The sequence below is a fragment of the Centruroides sculpturatus genome, unplaced genomic scaffold (genome assembly GCF_000671375.1).
Source record: "Centruroides sculpturatus isolate CEXI.00-Female unplaced genomic scaffold, Cexi_2.0 scaffold187, whole genome shotgun sequence".
NCBI lineage: Eukaryota > Metazoa > Arthropoda > Arachnida > Scorpiones > Buthidae > Centruroides > Centruroides sculpturatus.
The window spans coordinates 281,547-292,206 of record NW_019385662.1 but is presented as its reverse complement, the minus strand read 5'-3'; the positions used below and the strand labels follow the sequence as shown (position 1 = coordinate 292,206).

General features: G+C 28.6%; 2 protein-coding genes across 3 annotated transcripts; one reads left to right on the top strand and one right to left on the bottom strand.

The window, feature by feature from the left end:
• The first annotated feature begins 378 nt into the window (after nt 1-378).
• On the top strand, nt 379-1,959 carry LOC111640994. The gene is made up of 4 exons (XM_023387097.1): nt 379-444; nt 517-628; nt 1,479-1,513; nt 1,600-1,959. The coding sequence occupies exons 1-4, from the start codon at nt 399-401 to the stop codon at nt 1,737-1,739; spliced, it is 333 nt and encodes a 110-aa protein (XP_023242865.1). The 5' UTR covers nt 379-398; the 3' UTR covers nt 1,740-1,959.
• Nucleotides 1,960-2,396: 437 nt separating this feature from the next.
• Nucleotides 2,397-9,761, bottom strand: LOC111640990 (ubiquitin-conjugating enzyme E2-17 kDa-like). 2 transcript variants are annotated; one of them, XM_023387091.1, is made up of 6 exons: nt 9,101-9,761; nt 7,394-7,530; nt 7,222-7,315; nt 5,482-5,536; nt 3,659-3,687; nt 2,398-3,182 (listed from the first exon to the last, which is right to left on the bottom strand). In XM_023387091.1, the coding sequence occupies exon 1, from the start codon at nt 9,690-9,692 to the stop codon at nt 9,234-9,236; it is 459 nt and encodes a 152-aa protein (XP_023242859.1). In that variant the 5' UTR covers nt 9,693-9,761; the 3' UTR covers nt 2,398-3,182; nt 3,659-3,687; nt 5,482-5,536; nt 7,222-7,315; nt 7,394-7,530; nt 9,101-9,233. The 2 variants fall into 2 exon arrangements, with proteins under 2 accessions (XP_023242860.1, XP_023242859.1); XM_023387092.1 differs by lacking the exon at nt 7,222-7,315 and having other exon boundaries at nt 2,397-3,182.
• Between the last annotated feature and the right edge of the window lie 899 nt (nt 9,762-10,660).

Sequence of the window (10,660 nt, the reverse complement as noted above, 5' to 3'; positions counted from 1 at the left end):
CAGGGCCTTCTCAGACGTCAGGTCCCTGTTTCAAATTTCCAAGAAAATTTGATTAGAAAATTCTTTTTTGCAAATACCTTAGGGCCCCACTAATAACTTTTTCTGAGGCCGCGCAAAACCTCCAGCCGGCTACGAAATTAGTGGTGAAAATTGAAATAAAAGTATATCAATTAAACCACTTTGCATATTATATCATTGAGCAGAAATTTTGCTGGCGTAAACGATTTAATTTGCATTATTGATTAATTGCCACATTTATGTAAAGGTTATTTAGCATTATTTATTTGACACTGCTTTTTTTCGAAAGTATAAATGCTTAGCAACGTGACGCGAAAAGTTGCGTGCATTTCTAACAGCAATTGACATTAAGTATGAATTCCTCTTTGTGAAAGAGTAAAATGGATATTAGAGTACATCTAATATTGAAATTATTGATATTTTCAGGTAAAGAAATCATTTTATTTTGATTAAAAGTTGATTATTATTACGTAAGGTTCTTCAAAACACTTAATTTAGGACTATTTCGAGTGTGCTCACTCAAGGGAGTTGTTGGAAGAGGTGTCGCTCTTTCTGGTACGGTGCTTAAAGGATCAGCTGTCAGACCAAGACCGGGAGGACCTAATCTATGGTAAGATTGTGTAAAGCATTAGTTTTCATTCAAACGTTCGAATTACCATTTCGTGAAAAGTATTTTCCACAAAATCAGATCGTTTATTCGCGCGAGGCTTTGTGGAGGAGGATCTTGAACATATTAAGAAAGTTCCTAATGTAATTCTCAATAGTCAGGATACAAAGATTTAAAAGAAAAATTTTCAAATTTTTACGGCCCACCAGTGGCCGAGTGGACAAAACCATCGAACACTGGTCGTAGGTTCGCGCAACATCAACAGGCTGGTCACATGGATTTTCCCGGGTTCACGTTTGTAATACTTAAACAGGGGCCAGTTTTCATAGAAAGTCCTTCCGGGAGGACTAACCCACGTGTTACGTTGCCAAAAACCAAATTTTATGAAATAAACTAAATTAATAACGTTATTTACTACAATACTTATTTTAAACTCTTTCCATGTTCATCATGGGTTCAGTTAGGCCCTAAATGGAGGAGGTTCAGTAGAGGATTTACCAGGAAGCAAAGGTGTTGCGCTGAGAGGGGTCACGGCGGGAACTTCCTTTATATTCTTTAAATTTTGTGTTATGAACACAGAGAAACTGTATATTAATGACAAATGAGTTTAATTCTTCGTTCAATTTCTGCCTTCCTTTTTTATTTCGTTTTAGTTGCAAGGGGCCCGAAAAATTTAAATTGCTTGAGACCCCTTCGCGGGTAAATGCGGCACTGGGGAGGTCCAAACATATGTACGTCGGCCCACCCCACATATTCACTACAATCAAGAATATGGTTATTCGTACGTTTCATTGACAGTAAACTTTTTAATATTTAAACACCAAAATTTTGGAAGATTTTGCTTTTTTTGCAGGGGTGGCATCTTTATAGGTTCGGGATCACGATACGGTAATTTTTATAAATATATTTAAATATGAATAAAATTTATTTATTTAAGTAATTTGCCGAAATTAATAGTGTTTTGACATTTCTAGGAAGTGAAATACTTGTTATTGTTTTCTGGATCGCAACAATTGCTGTTGTGTTTATATTCACAGCATTACTTGCTGTGTGTTACAAAATAATATGCAGATATAAAGGACGAAAAGTGCAAGTAAATGACATCACAAAATAAATATATAATGTATTTTATAAAGAATGTATGTGATAATATATATCAACTCTTTTTGACAGTCAAATACTGTATATTCAAACAGGACCGGCTCAGATGGCGGTTTTCGGGCCTCAGAACGAGGCCCCGCGCTTAGAAGGCCTTCAATTCAAATTTTCGTAGAAAATTGAAAAATTTGATAAAAATTATTCTTTTCTTGCAAATATTTCCGTGAACCTCCAGTCGGCCCTGTATTCAAATATGGAAATATGAATTATTTCAATGTAGTTTATTGAATAATTCGGTATATATTTTTCAATAAAACATAATATTTGTATTTTCTGTGCAGGCCTATATGGATTAAAAACTTTTTAACTTGTAAAATACGTTGATTTTTAATGAATGTTATTAATAAATTTGTTTAATAATTTAATGTTGAATTTTTCAATGATTAAATATTTTTGTTTAACTTTATTGTCGTCTTAATATTTTCATCAGGCTATCCCATAAGTCACGCACCTTAGGCAATGTAGCAGTTCGATTTGACTGCCGTCCTGTTTCACAGAGATTTAGACGGATGATGCAGTTATTCCATACAAATTGCAAGATGTCAGGCTTTCAAATGAGTGAGTGAGAAGATCATGCGCGTCTGCAAAAAATTTTTTAGGGAGGCAATGCCAGGAGTCAGATAATTACACCTGGTTTCACAAGTAGATTATAGAATACAGTATTGCATCAAAGCGTCCTATGGTCGAGAGTGTATGGTTACATATCTCGATCACTTTTACCATTGTAATTTGTGGAATGTAATTTGTGGAATCCAAGGGGGAAAATGCGCCGTTTATCCCTCTCTGAGAACGCCTATGGACGAGATGATGATGCCTGACTTATGGGACGTCCTGCTGATCACTTGTTGGACTAAAATTTTAAAATAGATTCCTACTATCGTCCGTCCGTTTTTCCTTAATTATGAGAACAGATATGGAAAACTTAGGAACGGGTGGTCCCGATTAACTATATGTGAATTTGCGGTCTGGACCGGAAGTCACGTGATTTTTAAAATATGATTAAAAATTACAGCCTGGCAAATATGATTTATTATTAATCCACTTTGACTATCACCTTATGCTAAGTATATGATACTAAACTTTTTCTCAAATATTAATAATTACATTATTCCTAAGTGTGCATTAAATTGACGAATGAAATATTAATACTACATAACAGTGTACTTATGTAACTTTATTTAATTAAAACATTTATCCAAAACTGAACACTAACAAAGACACATTTGATAGTAACATTTCACAACGTAGCGGTGCGTAAATATCTAATTGAACATTTACTTTTTAACATACTGACTGATGTGATCAAATCATCTCAAACGGCATAAGTACCACACAACCATCAGAATGCATATTAGTATAATGGCTACAATCAAAAGTATTGCCCATAAAGGTATGAATGCTGAAAATAAAACAATTCCATGACTTTTTAGAAATAAACTAATAATTTTTCATAAAATTCATTGTTATGATTATGAATTTCCAGTTTAACTTACTATTATAATGAAATAATAATGATAAAGTATTTTAGGTATTTGTATGTAACATGGTTAAAGATTTTGGACAAGATATAATACAAAATTAGATTATAAACCTCTTTTCTTTTATTAAAACTAAGTTTTATTAATCTTAATTATTCAATTACTTTATTTAATGAGAATTCCGAAAGTTTTAATCTATTCACATGCAATATCTATTTCAAATACAGTAACTGTTAATTATTAAGGTATCAAGGTAACTGTTAATTACATTTGATTTGTTCTAGTTAATTAAAAAAATCCAATTAAACAAGGATTAATCTGAATAATTGAATTATATATATAATGCAAAACTGTTCAAAATATATATATATATATATATATATATACTTAAACTTACCTTTATTTTTTATTTTGGGATAAGGAGTACTATAGGAAAAAATTATTAAAATTAGTTTTAAAATTTAACTATGATAAGACTGTTTAAATATTAGAAAGTATATGAACAATTGCATTATAAAAATAATTTATAAAGGATTTTGTTTTATTGACAGATATGAGAAGGGAATAAAATTATGGTTATTATTTTCCTGGAAACTCACTTTTATTTAAAATAATTTTTGTACATTTTCTCAAGGAAAATCAATAAAAACAAATTAATTTATCTGTACTAAATCCTTATAATAGTAAATAAAGTCTATAATAACTTGTTCTTTACTATGTCTTAAGTAATATTTTCTGTTCTGTGTCTTAACTAAATTTCTTTAGTAAACTATCAGTAAGAAATAACATTTTAAATATTGAATTAATTTGTGGAAGATGCACTCTGTGTGCTATATGTTTATTTAAATATTTGAATTAATTTAAAGAAAATGTTTGTCCAATTATAATATAACTAATAAATTGAAAAAATTCTCAATATATAAAGGTTATTGTAGCCAATAGTAATTAATATGCTACTGCATAGTACAATTGATTGATTTTTTTTATATTTTTATCAAAGAAATGGTTGTTGATTATTGGTAATAAATCCTATAATGTAGTTCAAGAAATTGATCAATTGTAGAATAATTAATTTTTTAATTTTATTTTTATATGTTTACTTCTTTTATGTTTGTTGGTGTAAAAATATACATGTTTATATACTTAAAATCATGTGCAGATATATATATATATATAGATCTAGTGAATTGTGAAGAAGATCTAAAACAAAGAAAAAGTGTTTTATATAAAAAAGAAGCAAAGTTTATTATTATAGAGCAAAAGTTCCAATAATTCAAAAAGCTTATATTTTAATATAAAAATAAATAAATTAGTTACACTTACATTCTCAGATATTTATACATTATTTACTATTTCAACAATGTACAGTATAAATATCTGAGAATGTAAGAGTAACTAATTTATTTATTTTTATATTAAAATATAAGCTTTTTGAATTATTGGAACTTTAATTCTATATTGTTATAATTCTATGAACAACATGAATAACAAGAAAAAAAGAATTTGCTTTATGGAAAAAGAAAGATAAAATCAATCACAAGTATTGACAAATCTGAAAATGAATTGTGATAATTAATAATAAATTAATTATAAAACTGAATAGAGATAAAAAATAAAAAAAATAAAATGTGGAAATTTCTATTAAAAATACTGAATTCTGTATTAATTATAATAAAAAAATTAAATATTTAATTTAAAAATGTGATGATTTAATTAAAAATATTCATGTATGATTTAAGTATGTAAAGATAGTTCTTAATTACCTGATAACATTTTAAGATTTAGACAATAATAAACATAATAGAAGTTAAAAGAATAATTTTATTACAGAAATCTTCTGCTAAAGTTCAATTTTTTGAAACTTTCCTTAAAAATAATTTATTATTTTCTTTAAAGATTTGTATTTTGACTATTTTCTTACTTCTGAATTTTTATTTATAATTGTTTTTATCATTTTAATAAAAGTATTTTAATGATTATGTCAAATTAAACAGAGATGAAAAATTATTCATTATCAATAAATAAAAAATTATATTTAAAGTATTTTATTGTGATAATGAGACTTTATAAGAATAATGGAATAGAAGGGTGACTAAATAAATAATTTTTTTCAAAAGTATTTCATCAGCTGTTACTAAAAGTAATTTTTCAAATATAATAATAATTTTAATACTGTGCAGAAAATTATATCAAATATATTTAGATGGAAAAATTATTTACCGAACTCCTTTCAATGATTGTAGTTTCTCGCTGCATTGAAACTCCTGAAATAATTCTGAAATATAAATTTAATTTAAAAATATTATTTTAAAAATCATTTAAAATGTAAAATAATAAATTCATAAATTTAATTCTTTTCTAAAAATTTTTATATTTTGATTTATATAATATAAAACTTAGTTTAATATATTAATGGCATAAACAGTACATAATATTGATAAATTTCTCCTGTTTATCATGTATAGAAGAATTTATAAAATTCCTAACAAAGAAATAAATCAGATTATTTATCATTTCATGTTGAATTTAAATTAATTTTTGACATTAACTCTTGAAAGTGGAAATTTGTAAGATGATTTTACCTCTAAATTTTATTCCCTCATCTTAAATTTGCATTTGTTTTAACCTTAAAGACAAAATTAAAACACGAACTTCTTGATTACAAAGAATAATATGAATAATGTAGTTTATAATAAAATTTATAAGGATTAAAATTAGATATAAATCACTTTATTAAAATGCATAAATATAAATAAGAGGTTCTAAACTCATAATTTCAGACCAACAGCTAGCTGAAATCTTATATTGAACTTAATTAGTTTATTAAATGAGCAAACGTAAATTGAATTATTGTACTAATTTCCTATTAGAAATTAAATTTTATCCTTTACACCTTAAAATTACTAATTGTTAATTAACATTAAAGGTGTATCTTCTTCATTAATAAGTAATACGGATAATGTAATTTAATTGGATATAAATCATTCACCCGTTTGTGTGAAATAAAATAATAAGCTTTAAGCTTATAATTCCAAAAAAGGAGATATTGATTTTAATAGAAGATTTGAACTAAGTTTGTCAACTTAATAAAAATAGGCTAGATTCTTCCTATTTCGTCCATTCTTTATACAGGAGGTGTCAGATTAGAGTACTGGATTACTAAGAGGATATGTAACCTGTTGCCCTTTGGCACTGATATTTTTTGGAGTTGTACTTTTTTTTATATATTAGTGTATCCAATCAGCATTGGACATTTTGTCTTTTACATAATTTACTGAGGTCGTAGCCTCAAATAAAAGGTCGAACCTCAGTGTGATTAAGATTAGTTTCTGGTGTGAAAAAGAAGTGAAGACACCGCTTTTTATAGTATATGTTTGTTCTTAATGAACATTAGTGTCCTGAATTATGTACATATTTTTTATTGTCAAATTATGTACAATGATACAATACTTTGTAAGCTTAATTCTTTATCAAATTTAACGTTGCGAGTTTGCTGCATGCATTAAAAACACAAATAAGAGACAAATATTACAGGGATATGTCATATAATTGAGAGACCAGATTAGCAAGAGTGTACTGTAGGACTGAAATTAAATATTGATCCTCCACAACCTACAACTCCCATTCGTTTAACTTTAAAATAAAAATTAAAGCATGTGATTCTTGAACCACATTAATTTTAATAACTGTAAGCTTAATTGTTTATCAAATTTACTGTATACATTAAAAAACACACGAATAAGTAACCAATATTATAATGGGGATATGCCAATTAATCGAGAAATCGGATTAAAACAGAATTTTAGGATGTAAAGGACTGAAATTAAAGTTTGATCCTCCACATCCTACAATTCCCGCACGTTAATTAACATTAATACACGTGTTTCTTCTGGAACAATAAAGTGTGACGTAGACCACATAATTTATAGCAAAATATTTGTAAAAATGATTATTTCTAACCTATTATATTCTTAAAACTTCATTGGGATAAAGAGTAAATCCACCTTGACGAGTTGGCGCCTGGCAAAACAACTTCCTAGCAACACAGAACGACCTTGCAACAAAAACAGGTTACACGTCACAATACAAAAACCACAACATCTATATTATAATTAACGGTTTACTTAATTACCTGCTACAAACAAAATAAATATTATTTGCGAAGCCAGCTTCATTCTTATAGCATTTCTATAAAACAAATGAAATCATAAAATTTTACCAAACGTTATCTCCCGATGACACATCTGTACCAACTATATATAGCGCCATCTGGAATTTGAAAATATTCATATTCAAATTAATTAATTAATTTTTTATTAAATTTAAAAAATAAAATAAAATAAAATATTGTATTTTTACGTTATATATTTAATTGTAATTAAAAATAATTAAAATATTTTACATGTTTCCGTATTATTATTATTTTTATTTGTATTTTTTTACTCTCATTCCACTTGCAGAATTTAATTACAGTATAATATTGTACACCGGCTTTAAGGTGGGCCGAATCTTTTCTTTGAAACGGAGCATATATTCAATATAAATGCCACAAAGACAAGTGAAATTGAAGATAGTTTCGATTTTAATGAAGAAAATCTGAAAGTTTTCTTATACGATTTGAATAAGCACTGTTTTTTCAATTAATCTGAGTGTGGAGGTGCACTTTGAAACGGATATACGCATACGTTACGGAATCCTCACTCGAAACTGTACAGTCTCTCTATATGTCTATCTACATATAAATATATAGACACATGAAGGTATTCACATTACTGTATTAAAATTTTTGTTATGAGTAGCCTATATTCGGAAGAAGCGGGCGACTCGTCTTCTACAGTACTATTATAGTTGCGGTTTTTGCGTTTTTGTGGGAAATCGAACATATGTTTAGACGCATTTAAAAATTCTCTAATTAGTCTCGGAAGATGGTGAACCTAATTCTTGCATCCAGTGAAAATGGGTAAGATTGGCTATAATCTAATAATCTTAATCTTCGCTATCGTTACTTTTTGCCCGAGCAACGCCGGGCTCATCTGCTACTAATATATAATTGCTTTTATTTCTTCGTAACATATTGTTCTGTTTTTATTTTATGTTTGTCATTTTATTTCAATAAAATGAAAAACAGAATAATATGTTACGAAGAAATAAAAGCAATTATATATTATGATATCAATTAGCAATAAATAAATGATAAATAGCAATTATATATTATTCAGAGCATCGTGGGCCACAAAAAAAATCACATCGGGTGCCGCTAGTTTGATACTCCTGTATTAAACGTATAAAAACGATAAATTTTACACATTTGTATTTATTATATACTTTACAATATAAAATATTGCGGTATAAAAGGTTTCTGGTGACACTGATCAGCAGGACGACCTAATAAGCTTTGGGATTAGGGACTCGTAAAAAAAAAAAAACAAAATAGTGAATACAATTCTCGAGGAAACCCTCAAAATGGTTATAAGGCTCCATACTGCGGCCTATTCCTAGCGTACCAGTAAATAAACCACTGAACACTCGTAAAATAGTAGTCGTGGGTGTGCGCCTGGCCAACGGGCTGGCCACGCGGAGTTTTCCGGGTTTTCTTCACGTTAGTAACACCTGAATAGGCGCTAGTTCCCATAGGAGATCTCCCTGGAGGCATCTCCCTTGTGATATATCCCACTTATCGCGTTGCCGTATACGACAAAACCAATTTTTATGTTGTTTTAGTTTTTAATAAAAAAAATTACCGGCAAGATTAATGGATAATTGTTTTTTATTTGTTTATGCAACAAATTTTAACTCAATTGTTCAGATAATTATTAGAATCTTGCAAAAATTAACGTACTTTATTAGACATTAGCCAGATTTACGACGAAATTTTGTGAATTTAGAAATATTCTGGTAAAGAATAAAAAGAAGAAAGAAATCAAAAAATCGACCGAAAACGACGAATCAAATCTTTCAGAAAATAATTTTCATTATTCCATTGCGTATCTCATAGTCCATTCACACGCTTCTTCGTTATATCTTTCTCTGTCGGTCTCGTATAATTCGCCCACGTAAAGATCTAAAGGGTCTTCGGTGTTTGGATCGCACAGAAGCGAACAGATGGAAAGTAGCAATTTCGAAATGGTCAGCGCCGGAGACCACTTGCTTGATAAGATGTCCAAACAAATGCTACCATCTCTATAGATGTTTGGATGGTAAATTTTGGTTTCGAAATTAATTTCTGGAGGTCGAAACGGGTAATAGCGGGAGAAGCGAATGTTTAGATAGAAGACGCCTCCTTCGTAAGGACTATCGGGTGGACCCATGATAATAGCTTGCCAGTTAAACATGTTGTCGTCGATAGGTCCAGCCGAGCAATAATCTGGTGGATCTCTGGTGATGCCGATCAATTCCCTTTTAATTCGCTTCAGAGCTATTGCACTCGACATTTTGTAACTCTTGTTACTTGCGATCCGAATAGATGTTAAAACAATGAAAAATTATTTAATTATTAAATAATTAATTAATTGTTGTTATGACAATGCTAAAACGTTAATCTGAATTTAGTACTCCAATGATAATTAAATTATCATTTTAAATTATAGGCTATATTTTTTATTTTTCAAAAGTGCGATATGACTTTTAATCTGAAAAAGCAACAATAAACAGATTTAAAGTATTTTTGGCGTCAAATGTTGTCAAAATAAAGACTTTTTCACATTTTAAAAATAATGCGTATTTTTAATTAAAAAGTTATATACGTAAAGTCATATTTCGCTAATTAAAAAAAAAACAAAAAAAGGAGCTACAAGGAATTGGTAACCGGATGGTTAATGAACATCAAGATTTAGGATGCGACTTGTCTTCGAAGTGCATTTCCTGGATTCGCATCTGGATTACTTTCCAGAGCTGCAGCGATGTATTCGATAAACATGAAATTTTTCATAAAGACACTGTAGGAAGAAGCGGTAGGAAGGAAACTGTATGCTTTTCATGTTTGTTGAGTTTTGATGGAATATCATTACAGACAAAAATGTGTCACCATAAAAGATGAAAATGTTGTCTATATGCAAGATCTTATTAGATTTTTGGAAAATAGGTTTTGTATAATAATATTTTTGTAAATATTATGTTATGTAGCTAATTTATAAATTGTTATTATTATATATTGATACAAGGAATAAAGACTGATTTAAGTTACTGTACTTCATGAATTCACTCAATACATATCTTAAAATATTAAGAATACTGTATTAGCAAAACCTTAACATTCCGATTACTCAAATATCCCCGACTGAGAAAATCTAAACACAGATTAGAAATTAGCTCAGAAATTGCAATATATAACAGTGAAATAACGTAGAGGATACACAAATGACGTTGTGATATTTAATAAGTTTTTAAAACTTCACGCGCC